This window comes from Lolium rigidum, chromosome 3, assembly GCF_022539505.1.
Source record: "Lolium rigidum isolate FL_2022 chromosome 3, APGP_CSIRO_Lrig_0.1, whole genome shotgun sequence".
NCBI classification, from domain to species: Eukaryota; Viridiplantae; Streptophyta; class Magnoliopsida; order Poales; family Poaceae; genus Lolium; species Lolium rigidum.
This window is the reverse complement of record NC_061510.1, coordinates 365,470,887-365,491,181: the sequence shown is the minus strand read 5'-3', so window position 1 is coordinate 365,491,181 and position 20,295 is coordinate 365,470,887. Positions and strand designations below refer to the sequence as shown.

General features: G+C 45.6%; 3 protein-coding genes across 4 annotated transcripts in view; all 3 read left to right on the top strand.

Moving 5' to 3' along the window:
- Positions 1-8,909, top strand: part of LOC124704219 (CBS domain-containing protein CBSX3, mitochondrial-like) — a 30,200-nt gene extending 21,291 nt beyond the window's left edge. The window contains exon 7 of the mRNA XM_047236460.1: positions 8,628-8,909. The gene's annotated coding sequence lies outside the window, so the exon portion shown is untranslated. The remainder of the gene's footprint in view (positions 1-8,627) is intronic.
- LOC124704221 (CBS domain-containing protein CBSX3, mitochondrial-like) lies at positions 1,687-8,909 on the top strand. The gene is made up of 7 exons (XM_047236461.1): positions 1,687-1,812; positions 6,466-6,729; positions 6,804-6,885; positions 7,808-7,881; positions 7,982-8,042; positions 8,125-8,267; positions 8,628-8,909. Exons 2-6 carry the CDS (start codon positions 6,472-6,474, stop codon positions 8,265-8,267), a joined length of 618 nt encoding a protein of 205 aa, XP_047092417.1. The 5' UTR covers positions 1,687-1,812; positions 6,466-6,471; the 3' UTR covers positions 8,628-8,909.
- Positions 4,344-16,753, top strand: LOC124704218. Of its 2 annotated transcripts, none has more exons than XM_047236458.1 (11): positions 4,344-4,554; positions 14,030-14,359; positions 14,448-14,542; positions 15,024-15,066; positions 15,167-15,199; positions 15,282-15,379; positions 15,510-15,616; positions 15,694-15,784; positions 15,927-16,106; positions 16,296-16,423; positions 16,510-16,753. In XM_047236458.1, the coding sequence occupies exons 1-11, from the start codon at positions 4,413-4,415 to the stop codon at positions 16,622-16,624; spliced, it is 1,362 nt and encodes a 453-aa protein (XP_047092414.1). In that variant the 5' UTR covers positions 4,344-4,412; the 3' UTR covers positions 16,625-16,753. The 2 variants fall into 2 exon arrangements, with proteins under 2 accessions (XP_047092414.1, XP_047092413.1); XM_047236457.1 differs by lacking the exon at positions 4,344-4,554 and adding an exon at positions 12,380-12,675.
- Positions 16,754-20,295: the final 3,542 nt, after the last annotated feature.

Sequence of the window (20,295 nt, the reverse complement as noted above, 5' to 3'; positions counted from 1 at the left end):
TGGTTTTGCCGATCTGTTTTTTTGAATTTGTTTTTTTTTTCAAACATGATTTTTTTAATTTTTCAAGTTTGATTTTTAAGATTTGATCATTTTTCGAATTCGAACAATTTCTAAGTTTGAACATGTTTTTATTTTGAACAATTTTAAATCTGAACTTTTTTTGAGTTTGAACAATTTTTCAGGTTTGATATTTTTTGAAATTTGTAAAAAAACTACCGAACATTTTTCAATTTGGAACTTTTACATGTTTGAACATTTTTTAAATTTGAATATTTTTGAAATTTTAAATTTGTTCGATTTTGAAAATTTGGAACTTTTACATGTTTGAACATTTTTTAAAATTTGAATATTTTTGAAATTTTAAATTTGTTCGATTTTGAAAAAAATTCAGGTTTGATATTTTTTGAAATTTGTAAAAAACTACCGAACATTTTTCAATTTGGAACTTTTACATGTTTGAACATTTTTTAAATTTGAATATTTTTGAAATTTTAAATTTGTTCGATTTTGAAAATTGTTCGTCTTGAAAATTTGGAACTTTTACATGTTTGAACATTTTTTAAAATTTGAATATTTTTGAAATTTGAAATTTGTTCGATTTTGAAAAAAATTCAGGTTTGATATTTTTTGAAATTTGTAAAAAAACTACCGAACATTTTTCAATTTGGAACTTTTACATGTTTGAACATTTTTTAAATTTGAATATTTTTGAAATTTTAAATTTGTTCGATTTTGAAAATTTTTCGTCTTGAAAATTGTTCGTTTGAAAATCGTTCGGTTTTAAATTTTGTTCGGTTTTGAATTTTTATAGATTTCAAATATTGTACAGGGTTTAGAAAGTCAAAACCGTGCAACTCACGTTGGACGCTGCCACGCACCAAAGAGAATGAGAGAACAACGATAGAGTAAATGGGCCTGGCCTAGCGTACATTTTTCTTGAGCGGAGGGACGCTGGCTCCCGCTTAAGGCTTTGTTTGGTGCAAGAGTATTTATGTGTGTTAAGGGGTGTTTTATGAAGAGTTTTTGGTGAAAATTAACCTTCATGAAATACTCTCCATCTTTTTAGGGGCATCTCTATGATACTAGCGCGTGTGCAGCAGCTGATTAGAGGATATTGTGAGGGCTGTCTGCAGTTTCCGTGTGAACACTGCGCTGGGCAGAGTAGCTGCACCCAGCTGGTAGCATGCGCGTGAATTCGCAGCATCACCGAGTGTAAAAAACGCGAATGGTACCTCGCGTTTTAATCCTCTTTTGACCCGACGAGTTTTAGCGCCAATACTCAGTGTTACTCGATTCAATACTCTTCAGCCAAACAGCTAGTTTAGTAAATTTGAAAGCAATTATTTAATTACACTGGGAATATACATTGAAAAACCGGCCAAAACTCCCTAGCCAAACGAGGCCTAAAGCGAGCAGTTTCCGCGGGGTGTAAAATCCGGACCCGATTAAAACACTTAAAAACACTTGTGGGCTGTTCGGTGGACCGGTTTCGGCCGAGTAAGAGCCCAGAAAACACCCGGAAACCCGTCGGGCCGGAGTGGAATCGAGACGCCCCACCCCCCCTAGCGTTTTCCTGATTTCCTCGCTGCGACGAAAGGCGAGCGACTCCCGTTCGCCACCGCTGCCGACGCCCGAATCCGCCGCCGCGACTACCGTTCGTCGCCGCTGCCGACGCCCGAATCCGCAGCAAGCGACCCACACGGAGCTCGTTCCGCCGCCGACCCGGAGATCCTTCTGCCGCCGGAGCTCCTTCCACCGCCTACACGGAGCTCCTCTCGCCGCCCCTCTTCTCCGGCCAAGCTGAATTCCTTTGTGAGTATGCACTACCCACCTTGCCGCCCCCTCTCTCCTTGTATTGCTAGATGCGCATGATGTGAGATCTATGGTTCTTGATGTGACATTTAGGGTTCTTGGTTCATTCCAGTAAGTTTCTTGATTGCCCAATCTTGTTAGTTTGTAATTTTGTGGCTGCGATGCTCTAGCAATACTTGCAATTCTGTGTGTGTGTGTGGTCTTCCCTGACATGTGGATGGTGGAGACTTGGACTCACTCGAGTAGTCCAGAACGGGTGAACTATTACTTGTTAGTTGTTACACATGTATGCATCAGTTCAGTGTGCATGCACTTTTACCTAATGTATTGCGTATCTGAACCAAGAGTAAGTATCAACTGCAGATGGAACAATACTGCTAATTTGAAACATCGAATACAGTAGCATGGTGCACATATGCATTCTAGATATGATTTATTGCAAAACCAAGTTTAATAGCATTTGTTTCAGCTGATTGTTTTGATCGTTCAAAATTCTCTGAAGTTAATCTCAATTACAAGGAGAACAATATGTCCCATCGATACACTGGCACGTACTGTATTGTGCCAAGCATGTTAATTCGAAAATTCAGGTTTGTCCTGTTCATGGTCTGCGAGTCGACGAGTCGACCGGTCGTTCGGAGCCAGCGACTCGTAGACTAGTCTAGAGTAGTCTCGACTCAGCAAGACTCATGTTTAATAAAAATATATAATTTAGGATAAAATCATAGAATGGATCGTAGCCCTCAGTAGCTTCAGCTTCAGCTTCAGCTTGACCTGACCGAATGACTTGGGATATCTCTGGAGGGGCCATGTTGCTTCCTATGAATGAGATGGTGAACAGATCATATCACTTGTTATCCTAACCGAGCCCTAAACCCCTATGCGGAAGCACTGGAGCAGATCAGAGGAAAAGGGAAGCAGAGAGGAGGAGCTTGTTACCTGGTACCTGCAGCAGCCGTGGAGGAGAGGACCAGCCGACGAGAGTAGACCAGCAGCAGCTGCCGGCGGAGGAGGAGCTGCCGGTGGAGGAGGAGCTCGTGGCGGAGGAGGAGCTGCCGGCGAAGGAGGAGCTCGTGGCCAGGTTCTTGCAGAGGCGGCGGCCAAGGGAGAGGACGCCAAAAGGAAAGGGTCGAGCGGGGTCTCGATCTAGGTTTCACGGGCCAAAAGGAAAGGGTCGAGCGGGGGGGGGGGGGAAATGGGAAGGACAGGAATTTTTTTTGGGTCGACCGACTCAAAAATTGCGACTTACCATGACTAGTCTAGACTAGTCCATCGACTCGATCGACTCGTGCCATGAGTCTAGTCGACAGGCTGAGTCGGACTTTGCTGGGCCACTCGTCGACTAGTCGACGACTAGTCGTGACTAGTCGTTCGACTCGAAAACCATGGTCCTGTTTGACATCCCGTAATACTCTTTTACTCTATCAAAAAATTAAACGTCTAAAAAATTCAGTCAAAACTTCAATTAACTCTCTTTTACTCTGTTTTTAGGTTTTAGTTAACTCTTGTTTTTAAGAGACTTTCATTTGTATAGACTTACTGGCACATTGTCTTCAACACTAACCAGGCTACTGTTTACTATTTGCTGTTCAGTTTTGGTATAGTTATATGTTCTTAGTTGGCTGTTAGTAGGTGGCAACTTGAGAAGTTCAGGTTTAGTGGTCGTTGTAGTTGGTCGGGTTTTCAGAATTCTCTTTGTTTTCTAATCTATACTTTGGCCTTCACTTCTTCATCCATTTCTTCTTCATAGTATAACTCGTCCTTGTCCGTGTTCACGAGGAGGAACTCGTGAAGATCCTCGCGTACGAGTCAAGCGGACAAGTGCGGAGGAGGCGACGGGGGGCTGATCCTTTGCACCTCACCATCCCAGGGAGCCCAAGCGGCATAGGTGCCTCGCCCTCCGCGAGGGAGCTGCGTACGGCGACGGCGGACAGCGGACGGCGAGGGACAACCGGGGAGAACGTATGCGTAGGAGACAAACCGAGATCTTTTATTTCAGATTGTAAGGATCCCAATGGAGAAGATTTGAAGTGACGAGGGATTTTTTTGTAAATATGCAGTTGTTTAAACACTCACGGATGGAGGGAGTTCAAGTTTAGTTTAAACTGTCAAAAAAGATTGTCTTTTTATCCATTTGCGTTGAATATATTTGAATACACTAGTTTGTAAAACCAGTCTTCCAAACAAGTGTTTTGACAAGTGATTTGAGTGAAAGGGGTTTTGTAGTGTTTTGGGTAGTGTTTTGGGTGATTGGTGTTTTCACCCAAAACACCCCTCAAAACACTCCTCAAAACACACAAAAACACTGGCACCGAATGAGGCCGAAAGGTTTCTTCCCCCCCCCCCCCGCTCTGTATTTCTTCTTGCCCCGCTCTTCTTCGTTGTCGTGAACTCACTTTCTTGGCTTCTCCCTGCCCTCTCTTCTTCTTTCCGATCGATCAGCAATGTCTTGTTCCACTTCTAGTCCTGCTCCGGCGAGCTCTCCGCCGTCTTCTACCGCATTCCCGGCAGAGATGGCCGGAAGCCGGGTAGAGCTGTTTCTACCCTGGCGTCAGGGCATAATCTTGGAGCTGCAGCGACAAGAAGCCCAAGAAGCGACGATGGTCCAGATAGAGGTTTCTGGAGCTTTCTATCCAGACAGGATTCGACACCTTCAGACCATTGGAGGGCTCAAGTTCCAGGGCCCCGTCCACACGGACGAAACCATCACGCAGGCCTCACTTCTCGTCAGAGACGACGCAGGTCAGTTTCTTGCTATCTTTCTTTCGCCCCCAAATGTCGCCTCTCCTCTTCTTTCTGTTCTATGCTTCTTGCTGCGGCACAAGCTTGGTTGATTGTACTGGGCGATGCTGCAAGTAGGCTTCCGATGGCTGTACTGGGCGATGCTACATGCTTATTTCTTGGTTCTGTTCTTGCTGAATCTTTGTTCTGCCAGTAACAAACTGAGAATGTCAATTAGGATTCAAGTTCATGAATCTTGCTGCAGCAGCTAGGTTTTGCAGAGACAAAATATGTTAACGTTGCCAATGCCACTGTCTGAATTATTATTACTGAACATACTGTAAGTGTCTTTCTGTTCTGTGTTTCTTGTTGCTGCGCAAGTTTGGTTTGGCAGGACTAAAAGGTCCACTGCAGCCTTCTGATGGCTGCACTGAGCGAAGATGCTACAAGCATATGACGTTCTTGGTTCTGATCTTGCTTAATCTTTGTTTTGTCATTGAAAAAAAACTAGTCCAACTTAGAATGTCAATTAAGAGGCAAGTTCATGGAATCTTGCTGCAGCAGCTAGGTTTTCAGGACAAAATATGTTAGTGTTGCCAATGCCACTGTCTGAATTATTATTACTGAACATACTGTAAGTGTATTTCTGTTCTATGTTTCTTGCTTCTGTGCAAGTTTGGTTTGACAGGACAAAAAGGTCCACGGCAGCCTTCTGATGGCCTGCGCTGGGCGATGCTACAAACATATGATCTTCTTGGTTCTGATCTTGCTGAATCTTTGTTTTGCCAGTAAAAAAACTAGTCCAACTTACAATGTCAATTAGGAGGCAAGTTCATGGAATCTTGCTGCAGCAGCTAGGTTTGTCAGGACAACATGTGTTAATGTTGCCAATGCCACTTTATTATTACTGAATTATGATTGTGCATGAAATGCCAGAGCGACTTGTAAGTGAGATATTCTAACCAATATGGCTTATTTACCTGATTTGTCATGCATACTGTAAGTGTCTAGGCTGCCTAGTAGGGTGAAATGTTCATCTAACCTTTTACTGATTAGAAAAGAAAACATTGTAAGACATGAGATTATCAGTTCCCAGGTTTTTTTGGTCAAGTGCAACAGTACTGTAGATACTAGTCATAATTGTTGAAGATCACATTTTTTGAATGTCTCCAGCGAAGTAGGACTTGTAAACTCACAATATTGTTGACACGGCAAACGATCGTTATCATGTGGTTGGTCAACACCAAACGATCGTTATCATGTGGTTATGAACTCTTGTTGCGGCTGTGTGCATCTTGGTTATGGCTGGGTATAATCGTTAAACCTATTAAGTATAAAGTGCCCTTCATCGAAAAAATTGAGCTAATGTCTTTACTTTGTCTGACAGCATCCTTAGTTTTAGCCAAGCCCACCTTTTGAAGTCATGTAATCTGACTCTAGTTCCCTTGAGGCAAAATGTGTGATGCAAAATAACTTGTGAACACTTCTTTTTTACTGCCACTTAGCTTCCTTCACTCATGGCAGATGTTGGAAAAAACTTGTCGTGTTAGTGTTACCTCCACTGCTATTTCTGCTACTTTCGACAACTCAGTTACATGTCATGAGCATAGCCCTATGTATTTCCGTATCTAGTTTACCTCCTTTTCACATTCTATCCAGTTACTGTTCCCCAATAATGTCGTTACCTGTTACAAGAGTTGATCTACTAAAAAGAACCAATTTCTGATATTATTTACTAGTTAATTTTGGTGTTGATTTTTGTGGATCTATCGAGAATCTAGGTTCGTCTGTATTATTCAAATTTTGAACTTTTATACTATCTGAAAAATCTCCGGTCTAACTGAAAAAATTGTTCTGTTATATAAAAGAAAGTTACAAGTCAATTATTTCCTTCGTTAAAATGAAGTATTTTTTCCATGTATGATCTGACAGAAGAAAATGCAACGCGCAATTCAAGCTATCGGATCACATGGCAGTGTGCTTAAATCTGCTGTTCTGAAACACATCAGTGTTGCAAAGCCTGCTATGCTGCCTGCTGTGTTTCTGCGCTTCATGTCAGTGTCATCTGCTCAAATAGAGGAGAGTGGATTTGAGTGCGGCACTATTGCTGATATTCTGAAGTCTAAAGGGAAGAGTGCTGATGGATCGTGGCTCTGGTGCACCACGGACGATTCTGTCTATGATGCTGTCAAATCGGTATGATTTCTTACTGGCCATATTACTCCCTACATAGGCATTTTTTAGGCTTCGAGTGATGATAGTTTTAACAGATGACTCAACACAATGTGGGAGCTTTGGTGGTGGTTAAACCTGGACAAGATAAATCAATTGCTGGCATCGTCACTGAGAGAGGTAAACTGCTATCTAAACTCCTTGTGATGCAAAAGGACATAATCATGTGCTAAAAGAATAAAAGATAAACATTAATGCTAACTTCCACTTTTACCTGGTTTGTGACATGCATTTTTCTTGGTTAATGTCCCTGTCTTGTTCTACAGTAAAGCTGCAAATGCTTGATAGAAGATAACATCACTTATTTGTCGTTTCTTACATGCATTATAATTCTTGGCAATAAAGAGCCTGAAGACTGACGAGTAAACCTAATATATTTTTATTTAAACATATCACGCATCAAGAACCTGCAGATTGTGTGGCACATGCCGCATCAAGTAAGTGGGAAAAAGTATATATGCTATTGTTCATATGCTGAAATTGCAGTGACAAAGTTTACCACGAGTTCACAGTAAAAAATCATTAATTTGGTTTAGGCTGTCCTATGGTGCAATGGAGAGTTCAGGTATAAAAATGAAGTTTGTGCTCTGAACCATTTCTTGTTGTGCCCTTAAATGTTCGAACTCTTATCCTGGACCTCCAGCAACTATAAACGCTCAGAACCAGTTATTAATGTTCCCTTAATGGTTGAATTCTGAATTTCTGACTCGGGACCTCCAGCTACCATAAACAATCCATAACTTCTACGAAGTCATATGAACCATTAAGGTTTGCCAACTTCAGGCCCACGCCCACCACTCTGACACTCACAAAGTCACAGAGATCTTGGTCATTACCTACTCTGGTTGAGCCATCGTCCTAATGCATAGTATCCACGAATAGTATCAACCAGCATCAGTACCTACTCTGGTAAGATATATGAAGATGCTCCTGAGAACAAAACGAATACACATGATCAAAGAACATGACAGCAAACATGTCTAGCTTGTAAGCAAGATTGACCTATGTGACTAACACTTTATTCTGATACTTGCCTGTTCAGATTATCTCCGGAAAATCATTGTGCAGGGTCGATCCTCCAAGTCAACGAAGGTTGGAGATATCATGACTGAAGAGGTACTTAGTACAGAACCTCTAGTTGCAATTGCAAGCATGTACTCCATTGACAAATCATCATTTGCCGCTGAACTGCATTGACATGTCATCATTTTGACAGAACAAGCTGATCACGGCGAAACCTGACACTAGCGTGCTACAAGCAATGCAGCTGATGACAGGTAACTCATGAGTTCTCTTGTCTGGATACGAGGTATGTGTAAAGCACTGAACTTAACCAGTCATGCCCATCGCTGTTTGCAGAAAAACGTATTAGGCACATCCCAGTGATCGACGGCACTGGCATGGTGGGGATGGTCTCCATCGGTGACATCGTCCGCGCGGTGGTCAACGAGCACAAGGAGGAGCTGAACCGGCTCAACGCCTACATCCAGGGAGGATACTAGGACTCTTCCTGGGCATTTCTCGGGCCGGGCCGGGCTTCGGGCTGGCCCGAAAAAAGCCCGACGGGAAATCCTTGGCCCGAGCCCGGCCCGGCCCGACCAACTTTCAGCAAATTTTGGCCCGAGCCCGGCCCGCGGCCCGAAAAAGCCCGATTTTTTCCGGGCTGGCCCGACGGCCCGGCCCGATCTAATGGTAATTTTCTTTTTTCTGTGGCCCGAGCACGGCCCGATATAATTACGGGCTGAAGAATGATGGCCCGAGCCCGGCCCGATAGAGAGAAAAAGCCCGGCCCGGCCCGGGATTTTCGTGCCGGGTTGGGTCGGGCCGTTCGGGCCGGGCTTCCCATGCCCAGGTATAACTAGGACCCTGTCCGGCCAGCGTTCGCTGGGCGTCCCTTTGAACTCTAATAATGATCAGGGTGATGATGACAAAATGTAGGCCGTGTTTTTCTGTAGACAATGGCCGTTGTTGAACTTATATTTGTGTGCGATTTTCCCCGCTTTGTTCATGTTATGTGTATATGGCCGCGACTGTGGATCGATTGGTTCCATAGCCAGCGTGCAGACCATCTCAATCTAGCAGTAAGAGGCACTGAATAAAGTGTTGGAATGTCTCAAGACAGGATACCGAGTTTCATTTCTTTCCGATGTTTGCTGTTCTAGAGATGCAAAATCTTTTCGGTGTATGAACGCTTGTGAACTGGGACAGCATGCTTGCGTATCTGTTCTTGTGAATAAATCGTCGATTGTGCTCGAATGTGTTTTCTGTTCTCTGGTGACGACATCCCAGTTATGTGCTTTTGCCTATGCTTTTCCACCAGAGGACTGAAGAACAGATGAAAGAGTAACACCGCCTGAGCTCTACAGCTTCATCGGCAGGAGGACTCGGAAACGAGCGTATTGTAATGATATTGGTACATGTCGTACATGCACAATGGGGTTTCCCGATTTGCTGGGTGAATGAGCACCACGGAGCAAATATGAATGGCCCCGGAAGCGCAACAGCCAGCAGCAATGGCGCAATGCAGCGGTGCTCAGGTACGAGCCTTAGAGCATCTCTAACAGAACCCGTAAATAACTAAAAACCGAATAATAACGGCTAGTTTGGTGGTTCGGTTCGAAAAGCCGAAAATCGAATAATAACTGCTAGTTTAGTGGTTCGGTTCAAAAAGCGACGCAGATCAGTGAACGTAAACTAGTCAAAACCGAAAACAGGCCGAAACCGAAACCCGAACTCGGTCTGTATTTGTATTTGTAGGGGTCGAACCAGCGAACCGAACACAACCCGAACGAAACCTCTAGTTTGCGCGCGACAGACATTTCACCTCCTCCCAACTGCCAGCGCCGCCGCCGATATGCGCACCCATCGTCCCCTGCGCCGCTATCGCCCGATCTCGCAGGCATGAGTCTTGAATCGACCCCGCCGGCTGCCGGAGCTAGCTCGCAGGACCTGCCAGCCTATCCTGTGGCCGCCGGAGCTCCCGCCACCCCCGCTGACATCGTGAACCTGGACGCGTCCACGAGCTTCCTCAAGCGGCGGCGAGCTGCAACGCACGTGGTCCCGCAAGCAGGTGTTGCGGCCACCGGTGCTGTCTCGGCTGTCCCCGACCGGGCCAAAGGGGCTGCCGCAGCCAAGCCAACGACGGCGCCGAAGACATCCCGCGCCAAATCGAAGACTTCGGCGCTGAAGAGGACGAAGTCGAATACCACGATGAGCCGTGACGGCCCGGTCCCGCTCCTAGCCCCATGGCCGCCGGCGGGTGCCAACGCGAACGACGCCCACGACGTGCTCGACGACGGGTCAACAAGGTAAAAATGAAATTTCAACTCCAAATCGGTTAAAATTGTGAGCAAAAATTGAGCCCGATTATTGGTAGGAACGGTAACGCCTCGTACATGGAGATGTTAGAGGAGGTTGACAGTGCTCCACTCGCTCGGTTCGACGCTGGGATGGACAGAGATGGGGAGGAAGACGAGGATGGAGGAAAAGAAGGGGAAGAAGAGAACGAAGGGGAAGAAGATGAAGGTGAGGAAGGTGTGGTTGATGCCGAGGCCAATGGAAAGAAGAAGAAAAGAAGGGCCAACAACTACATGGAAATAGAAGACACAATGTTGTGCCGAGCTTGTGCGGCAGTGGGGATGGATTCAGTCTTGGGCACCGATCAAACCGAGAAGCGGTACTGGCATGTCCTCTAGGACAAATTCCATAAACTGATACCTCGCGCTCGCCATCCTGTTAATCGCACGTACCGATCCCTCTAAGGTCGTTGGGACGCGATTAAACCAACATGTAGCCGTTGGGCAACGACAATGGATCAAGTACAGTGGAATCCTCCTAGCGGCGCAACTGTTGACGAATATGTGAGTGAATTTGCTTACTTTGTGTTTGCACAATTTGTATTTGGTTTGGTGAGCACACATAGACGGTTTCATCTTTGTTTTGCAAATGTAGGACCGCATTGCCGATGCTAGGTATATAGACATGGCTGGCAGCAAGGGCAATAGCTTCACAATAAGACATTGCTTTGATGTGCTCCAACACCTCCCCAAGCGGCAATTGAGGGATGAAGAAATCACACCCAAGAAAGGTGTAATGGTTGCGCTCGACAATAACTGAGGATGAGAAAAAGAGCCGGAATAATGACAAGCCCGAGGGAAACAAGAAAGCTAAAGAGAGGCTGAAGCTTGAGGAGGAGGCATCATTGTTGAGGGACAAATTTGATCAAATGATGAAGTTGAAGGAGGTGATAGCGACGAAAACTTTGGAGGCAAAACTTGTCATTACCGAGAAGAAGAATGAGGTGAAGTTTGCAAAGATTGAAGCCAGCCGAGAGAAAGCAAGGAACACGATCAAGTTGGAGGAGATGAAGATCAATGTGAAGAAGCCAAAACAATGAAGTAGCTACTGGCCGAAGAGAGGAAGATCTTGATGATGAACACGAAGGACATGAATGAGCAACAAATGGAGTGGTGGAAGGAGGCCTCGGCGGAGATCATGGAGAGACGAAGACTAGCTCATAAAGGAGCAAGTGGTGGTGCATCGGCTACCCATGGAGGTGGTGGCGATGATGGTGACGACGGTCCTACCTCCGTTTGATGCAGGTGGTGAGAGGAGATGGTGAGGAGATGCAACAACTTTTTGCTATAAACTATGCATGATTTGCTATGATTGTGTCGTGATGATTTGATGTAAAACTATGAACTATGTATTTGGTAGTTTGATGTGCCGAATCTGTGAAAAATCATGCGTTTATGAGTTTGGAAGCTGCTGTCGCGGATTCTGTTTTACAGTTTGGTTTACGATCTATGTTCCCCGCTACCTCTTTCTTAACCCATAAACACGAAATGGATGAACCGAACTCTTACTTTCAGTTCGTCTGTTTACGGACTCGGTTAGAGATGCTGTTAGTTCACTAATAAACAGTAATAAACATGAGCATTTCAGCCGAAACCCTCAGCCACAGGCACAGCAAAAGCAGCAGGCTGACCAGCCGCCGCTTGTAGCGGGCGGGGGGAACTGGGGAAGAGACGGCGAGCCCCCACCTATCACACATCCACTGGAGCTGGAGGAAGGATGCAGGCGAGGGCACTCTCCTCTCGCTCGCCGAAGGGGTCGGGGTGATGCCGCCGCTGGAGCTGGAGGAAGCAGCGGCGCCGGGCGTACCTGGAGGAAGCAGTGGCGCCGGGTCGTGGTGATGCCGCCGCTGGAGCTGGAGGAAGCAGCGGCTCCGGCGAGGCGTCCGCGCCGGGATGGCACGGCACGGCCGGCTGGAGGATCCTTCGGCGGCCGCGTGCCTTGCTCCGGCGCTGCGGCGGCTGGAGGTGCCGACGCGGCCGGGCGCTCCGGCGAGCCATCCGTGCCGGCGTGGCACGGCACGTTGGGCGGGCTGTCCCGAGCCCGACGCGGCCCGAAGAAGGATGGGCCATCATGGGCTGAACCGGCCCAAGCCCAGGTAAATTTATCCGTCCCCTCGTTGGGTCCAGCCCACGAAAGGTTTCTTTTCCCCCCGCTCTGTATTTCTTCTTCCTCCCCCGCTCTTCTTCGTTGCCGTGAACTCACTTTCTTGGCTTCTCCCCTGCCCCTCTCTTCTTCCTTCCGATCGATCAGCAATGTCTTGTTCCACTTCTAGTCCTGCTCCGGCGAGCTCTCCGCCGTCTTCTACCCCATTCACGGCGGAGATGGCCGGAAGCCGGGTAGAGCTGTTTCTACCCTGGCGTCAGGGCATACTCTTGGAGCTGCGGCGACAAGAAGCCCAAGAAGCGACGATGGTCAAGATAGAGGTTTCTGGAGCTTTCTACCCAGACAGGATTCGGGACCTTCAGACCATTGGAGGGCTCAAGTTCCAGGGCCCCGTCCACATGGACGAGACCACCACGACTCAGGCCTCCCTTCTCGTCAGAGACGACGCAGGTCAGTTTCTTGCTATCTTTCTTTCGCCCCCAAATGTCGCCTCTCCTCTTCTTTCTGTTCTATGCTTCTTGCTGCTGCACAACCTTGGTTTGATTGTACTGGGCGATGCTGCAAGTAGGCTTCCGATGGCTGTACTGGGCGATGCTACATGCTTATTTCTTGGTTCTGTTCTTGCGGAATCTTTGTTCTGCCAGTAACAAACTGAGAGTGTCAATTAGGATTCAAGTTCATGGAATCTTGCTACTGCAGCAGCTAGGTTTTTCAGAGACAAAATATGTTAACGTTGCCAATGCCACCTGTCTGAATTATTATTACTGAACATACTGTAAGTGTCTTTCTGTTCTGTGTTTCTTGTTGCTGCGCAAGTTTGGTTTGGCAGGACAAAAATGTCCACTGTAGCCTTCTGATGGCTGCACTGAGCCAAGATGCTACAAGCATATGACGTTCTTGGTTCTGATCTTGCTTAATCTTTGTTTTGCCATTGAAAAAAAAACTAGTCCAACTTAGAATGTCAATTAGGAGGCAAGTTCATGGAATCTTGCTGCAGCAGCTAGGTTTTCAGGACAAAATATGTTTGTGTTGCCAATGCCACTGTCTGAATTATTATTACTGAACATACTGTAAGTGTATTTCTGTTCTATGTTTCTTGCTGCTGCGCAAGTTTGGTTTGACAGGACAAAAAGGTCCACTGCGGCCTTCTGATGGCCTGCACTGGGCGATGCTACAAACATATGATCTTCTTGGTTCTGATCTTGCTGAATCTTTGTTTTGCCAGTAAAAAAACTAGTCCAATTTACAATGTCAATTAGGAGGCAAGTTCATGGAATCTTGCTGCAGCAGCTAGGTTTGTCAGGACAACATGTGTTAATGTTGCCAATGCCACTTTATTATTACTGAATTATGATTGTGCATGAAATGCCAGAGCGACTTGTAAGTGAGATATTCTAACCAATATGGCTTATTTACCTGATTTGTCATGCATACTGTAAGTGTCTAGGCTGCCTAGTAGGGTGAAATGTTCATCTAACCTTTTACTATCTCATCTAGTAATCTATCTGGCCTGATTAGAAAAGAAAACATTGTAAGACATGAGATTATCAGTTCCCAGGTTTTTTTGGTCAAGTGCAACAGTACTGTAGATACTAGTCATAATTGTTGAAGATCGCATTTTTTGAATGTCTCCAGCGAAGTAGGACTTGTAAACTCACAATATTGTTGACACGGCAAAAGTTAAATTCATTTAGATAATCACAGTAAACTTCAAATCATTGCAACCTACCTAAGAACTTTTTTTTGGTGGGACCTACCTAAGAACTTCTGAATTACATTATTTCCTTCTTTTGCTTTTATGTAGTACGGTCTTGCCGCTGCTGCAGTGATATGGACGTCCCAACTCCACCCTTCTCATCGACCATCGAGGAGAGTGCAGTCCGCTTCTCCGAGTCAGAGCCCCACACATTTGAGGCGACCATCCTGACAGTAGAGAAGCACCCCACTCTTAGTGTTGTACACCTTGAGCCAACCAGTGTGCCTCCTTATTCTGCATGCATAGGTGACAGAATTATGCTAAGGTCTGGCTTGATTACTTGGGAAGCAACTGTCATATACTTTGGAGATCACCAAACACCGCCTGATGTAACAGCCTTGGAAAATAGAATATGCATTCATGTGCTAGATCAGCATGGTGAGTCTCCTTTCTTCATTTATTGTGTTTTATTTATCTGTTTGTTTGTTTTCTGCAAGAAAAATGACATTGCATCTCTTTGTGGCAGTGCCTCAAGGACCAAGATGTCTGCCTCACCCTCACTGTTCAGTATTTGTCCGGCCAGCCCAAGGACCTCCAGCTAATATTACCATCAGCCATCTGGTGAGACAGTTTTTTAGTTCTTATTTCCTGCATGTGTTGTATTATGAATTGGTGGTATGTAGGTTGCTATGTCTAGTATACATCTACTTCAAAGGTTCAAATTTCACTGGTATCAAGGAGAACTTGTGAGTAGTGACACTGGAACGTACCATGCTTGACCAGGAACTTTGCCAGTGTTGGACTTGTATGTTTAGGGGTGTTAAATCTGGTGTCATGTACTATGATTTGGATGCCTGTCTATTTTGTTACGATTGTACAAATAACTAGATAGTGAAGTTGCTTCTTGTGTATCCTGGAAGTGTTTCCCAATTATGCTAACCGTGACACCGATTATTGAATTGCCGTATAATGTACTCAGATAGCTCATAGTCTTAGTGCATTCATGCTCCGAGTCTGATTTTACAACAGATCTTTGTCAAAAAAATTGTTATTGAAGCATACCATTCCAGTTGATTCACTATTTCCTAATTTTGACTTATAGGGCAAGGGGCCCCAGAGAAAACGCAAGCAGAAACAAATTGAGGGTAAGCATCGAACTGATAATTCAATAGCATTACTAGCATCATATATGACTCTGATACATATCCCCCTCATCTCCATTTCATTCTGATTCCAATGTTGCAGCGATCCAAAAGAAGATTAAAGTAGCAATAAATGGTAAGCTTCTAGAACTTAGATCATATACTTATTGTGATTAGCTGAGACCTATGAGAGACATATGATAATTTTCTTTTCTCAGGTTACAGTGACATAGGGAGGGCTCTTGCAAGAGTTGCTTTGGACAGTGAAGATGTTGAACTTGTTGCTATCAATGACCCCACAATCACAGATCAATTGGTAAGTATCCTAACATGTGGTGCAAGTTTCCCTTATTTCCTTATATGAATAGATTGCATATCTTCCCTGAAAAAAATGCTGCATGCTAATCGAAATTTTGTGACCACTGCTTACATATACTGGTATGCAGAGTTGTATGTTTAGGGATTCCAAATGTGACTTTGAAGTGAAAAGCGAAAGCCGTAACCCCGGTATTCTTTCCTTTGGTAAAAAGGAGGTCAATTTCTTCGAGGAAAGGTATAGAATAATCTGCACATGTTGTATATTCATTTCTGATATGTTTTATCTAATATTTGGTGTATTGTGTGTTCTAGTGATCCTGGGGCTGTCCCTTGGTACATGGCCAGTACCAAGCTTATTGTGAAAAGTAGGAACTCTAGTCCGGAGGAAGAAGTTTCCTGCAAGGTATAATCTATCCTTCAATATTACTTACTGCAGATTCGTGGCTTTCACAATATCTTTGATTTTATTTTCAATATGGCCCATGTTTCTGTTCTGCCTGCTGTTTTTATCAAATGCTCATGATTTGCGCCAATTTTTTGTTCAGGAGTTTGCTGCTGAGCACGGCCAAGATTTGGACGTTAACCTCTCTGGTCCTCTTGAAGAGATGCTCCACAGTTGCAACCCATTCTCTACCACTCCAAACAGTTCGAGGTTCCCAATTCTCTACATCAGGCCCATCACCCCAATTCTCTACATCAGGCCCATCACCGCAAGTGATGCTAAGGTGTGTCATTTGCTTGATCCGTTGTTGCCTGCTGGGAACTTCCCCCATATTTCTATCAATGTCTTCATGTAACACAACCTCTTAACATTACACCACTGAATCCCCAATCCTTTGCTTGCTGTGCAGTGACAGTTCCTTTTAGCCAGCTTTCATTAGAAATTACTTACTACAGATTTGTGGAAATTACAGGCTGTGAGCGATTGTTTCCCCCTCTGGATGGGCAATCGAGCTGTCTCGGTCGTTCGGTTTCAGGGGGTAGATGTGATCTTTGCGCTGGGAGCGTATGCAGACTACCATCAATTGCCGACTAGCACCTTGTAAGTTTCTTACTTTCTTACTTTCTTGCCTTCTGTTACTCATTTCACACCTATCTTATCGATTTTCTTGTTTCCTTTCTCCACAGGCCTAGTATCAACATGAAGCAGCTTGTGAGATGGTGCTTGCATATGCTCAGCCAGACCCCTGCAGGACTTTGTAAGGTTGAGATCAGCAAACTGTCAACATATTTTAGTCTATAGCCTCCTGTACACATGTATGGTCACACGATAAAACATAGTCAGCTGGCCCTTGGATAACTGCGAATATTCTCTTTTTCGCTGAAGCTATATCGCTAGATGAATATATGTCTGCAAATATTCTCATTGTGACTTTGCAGTCTGTCAACCGTTTTGTAGTAGTATATATATACCTGCAACTTCTGTCGGTTCCGTGCGGGGCTGTTACCGATGGCATACATGTTTTTGCTTGAAGTCATCAGGCGCAATGGTCGAGATGTACAGGATTGAACAGTGGAAACATAAAAGTTCAACCATTTATTTATATAGAGTTACTTGTGCGTTCTGTAGCATCTCAAACCCATGTTGTTTCTAGCAAATGCCCCTCGACAACAACTGTGGTTCTGAAAGCAGTCGTACTGTTATGGACTGGAGTGAGGCATATATAGTAGAGAATTTTATGTACAAAGTGCTAGCTCGAGCGTCCTATATGCATTCTGAATTTCTGATACCTGGATTCAACTTTCACAATCGCTGTCGGATACAGTCCACTCAACGGTAGAAATTGCATTCTGGTGCCTGGATTGAACTTTCACAATTGCTCTTCAAACTTTGAAGACTGGTCCGCTATATCTAGTATATGTCAGGATGCAAATGGACACCCGTGGCGTCCGTTGCATTAGCCGTAATATAAGCCGCATTAACTAGTTCACCTGTCTGTTGAGATCAGCAAACGGTCAACATACTGATTTCTTGCTCTTGTTAGTCTATAGCCTCCTGTACACATGCGGAGGGGCTAGCTACTTTGTATACAATGACATTTTCAAAGCTAGCTGACCGATCAGCACGTATTTGAATACATAGCCGACCACGTACTACTCGACCGATCAGCCGCCGTTGACGATGCGGCTGACCTTGCCGTTTGGAGACTCTTGACGCCGAGGCTGGTGAGCCTAGCGAATGAGCCGACCCAGCTGCGGAAAAGCTTTCCTGGTTCTTTGCCAAGGCCGCCACCAGCCCGCGTCATGGCTTTCTGCACCAGCAAGTCGTCGTGTCCTGCGCTACCATACTCTGAACTGCTTCCTTAATGCGAGTTGACGAGGTGTTTTCTCTTAGCAGGATAGACGGACGTGCCGGACTACACAAGCGATGTCCGTGAGTCCGTTTAGTTTAAGCGGCCGGTCTGTGATGCCGTTTAGGCAATTTATACAGCGCGGACACACGGACTCCGTGGAATTCGTGCCCATTTGCATCCTGATTCCCCGCCCCCCGGTCGTTCCAAGCCGAAAATCTCATTGGGTCATGAGGAGCTGTTCCGAGAGCCAGCGTGAAACAACATAATTTGTCACTGGGGAATCCTCTCAAGTTTTGCCCTCTTTGTTTTGTTCTTCACGTCCACATATCCATGTCATATCCGCACCTCTTCTTCTCTTTTCCCAAGCCACTCATGCTTTCTCCACCCTTCTCCAATCTTGCCACCTTCTTATACTTTCTCCCGTTCCTCCCACCCTTGGTATCACCTGCACTCTCGCTCGGTCCCTAGTTTGTGTTGTCCTGCATCTCGTTCACCACCCTCGTGCCAGTAAGCACCTCTTCTTCCTTCCCCATGCGCCTTGTTTGGGATCATCTCAGTTGTTTATGTTTCCCTTCCTTCACCATCGCCGTCCCTAAACCTCCTTGAGCTCTCCGGTATAACGCTCTCCTTCTCATTTAGACATAGGTGTTTTTTCGGACAGACCTTAGATGCTCCCTCCACATTACCCTTACCATCACCCATCTTTTGCGTTCCATCCCCCTTCTCCCCCTTTGCTGTCAACTTGAGCCGTCTTGTCACCCCCTTGTCACCATTCTCCCCGTCACCCTCAGGAGCACTATTTTTGAACTAGTATCAGGCTTCCTCCACAATGGAGCACCGCTGCCGGATCCACTCCCACCCTCAGGACCACTGTTTTACGATCGATGTCCAGGACACATGAGAAAATTACAAAAAACCACCACATATGAGGCAGAAGTTTCAAAAAACCACCACTCTACGGTTAAGCCGTTGAAATAAGCACTGATTCACGTCCGATCAGATTTTAATCAGGAAACTGACATGCCGGGCCTAGTGACAGGCTGACGTGGCACCAGTTAGACGGTTCGGTCGGAGCGCCGACGACGGCCGTTAACGGCGCAGTGGGGCCCACCGCTGGGTCGTTCGTTATGGAGGTACCTATCCATCCCGTGTGGCATTGACCACTTCACTCTCCTCCCGCAGCTAGTGAGCTCTTGCTCGTCGCCGTTGCTGCACTGAAGCAGCGCTGCCGCCTAGAGACGTGTCGTCCTTCCCGCGACCCGTGGCGAGGGACGCGATGCCGAGCTAGCACGATGGGTTGACGAGCTCAGAGAGGCTTCCTGTAGGTGTTCGATTTGAAATTCTAGAATTTCCGATTTGGGAATTTCTATCGATTAGTCGATTTACTTCGAATTCATGGTCATTTCTTGCTCAATAGGACTTCAATGACACTGAGTATGCTCCTGACACCATTGAAGATCCGACATTTCACGGAAAAGCGGAGGGATATGACGAACGTTGTCGCATCCACAACCTTGAGCCTGTGAAATGTATGGCTTTTGAAGGGACGAACACGGGACGTCGATTCTATGTGTGGTCAATTGAAAATGTGAGTGTTGTTCTTTGCAGTGCAACCATTTTCTTTATGCCTCAACCATAGCTAAATATATTTTCAGCGGACATAGTATATGCTCATGGTATGTTCATGACATAGTATGTGCTCAACCATAGCTCATTTTACTGTGTAATTCTATCTATGTAATTGTAGATTGAGTACATGGACATATATTAATTTAATGTTGCACAATTTACATGATCATGTCTGCGTAATTCTAGTTTGAGCAAATGGACAAATATTTATTTACTGTAGCATAATTTACAGAATTTACACCAAATATTTGCCCTGATTGTGCTCATTTTACTGCATCATGTCATGAACTGTGGGTTCCATGCATGGGGAGATAGTGATGCAGCCCGACCTTTGGTCTTCACCGCATCATATGTTTCATCGCCAAGACGACACGCAAAGGTGAATCTTCTCCTTTATGCGTGCCTACAATCGCCTATGTGGAATGATATACTACTTCATACTCCGTCATACCTTGATTCTAGGAACTCGACGACAAGTACGGAGGAAAGAGAGGATGCCATGGAGACCCGAGGACGCAAGGCCGATGTCACGGAAGCATGGAAGAGAAGGAGGAAGAAGCGATGGATGCTCCAGGCCGGAACTTCCGCCCAACATCACCGGAACTTCCGCCCAGATGCAGTCAAGACCGAAGATGCCAGCACAGAAGAGCTGCGGCCGGAACTTCCGCCCCTGATGGCCGGAACTTCCGCCCCCAGGAGCCGGAACTTCCGCCCTGTCGAACCTTAGCCAGATCTCAGCCCCCTTTGTCTTGTAACTTACCCCTTCGTCCCCTTACCTATAAATAGGCACCTACCCCCACCTTCATGAGGGAGAGATGATGTTTAGATGAATTGACTTATGCCTCTATTATCCCCAAGTGGATTTGGGAAACCCTCACCTTAGATTAACCATCTATTGTATCCCTCCGTATTGAATCCTTTTGATCTCTTTGGTGACTTCTACTGATTGTTGGTCTTTTGCTTGCACTTCTACCGTTTGGTCTTTTGCTTG

What these genes read in the sequence shown, in the direction of transcription:
- LOC124704221 (XM_047236461.1), top strand. Translation starts at nt 6,472, where the DNA reads ATGCAACGCGCAATTCAAGCTATCGGATCACATGGCAGTGTGCTTAAA. An exon ending in TCTATGATGCTGTCAAATCG is followed by an intron (nt 6,730 to 6,803) that starts GTATGATTTCTT and finishes TAGTTTTAACAG; the next exon opens with ATGACTCAACACAATGTGGG. An exon ending in TGGCATCGTCACTGAGAGAG is followed by an intron (nt 6,886 to 7,807) that starts GTAAACTGCTAT and finishes TTGCCTGTTCAG; the next exon opens with ATTATCTCCGGAAAATCATT.
- LOC124704218 (XM_047236457.1), top strand. Translation starts at nt 12,444, where the DNA reads ATGGCCGGAAGCCGGGTAGAGCTGTTTCTACCCTGGCGTCAGGGCATA. An exon ending in AGGAAGAAGTTTCCTGCAAG is followed by an intron (nt 15,785 to 15,926) that starts GTATAATCTATC and finishes TTTTTTGTTCAG; the next exon opens with GAGTTTGCTGCTGAGCACGG. An exon ending in CAATTGCCGACTAGCACCTT is followed by an intron (nt 16,424 to 16,509) that starts GTAAGTTTCTTA and finishes CTTTCTCCACAG; the next exon opens with GCCTAGTATCAACATGAAGC.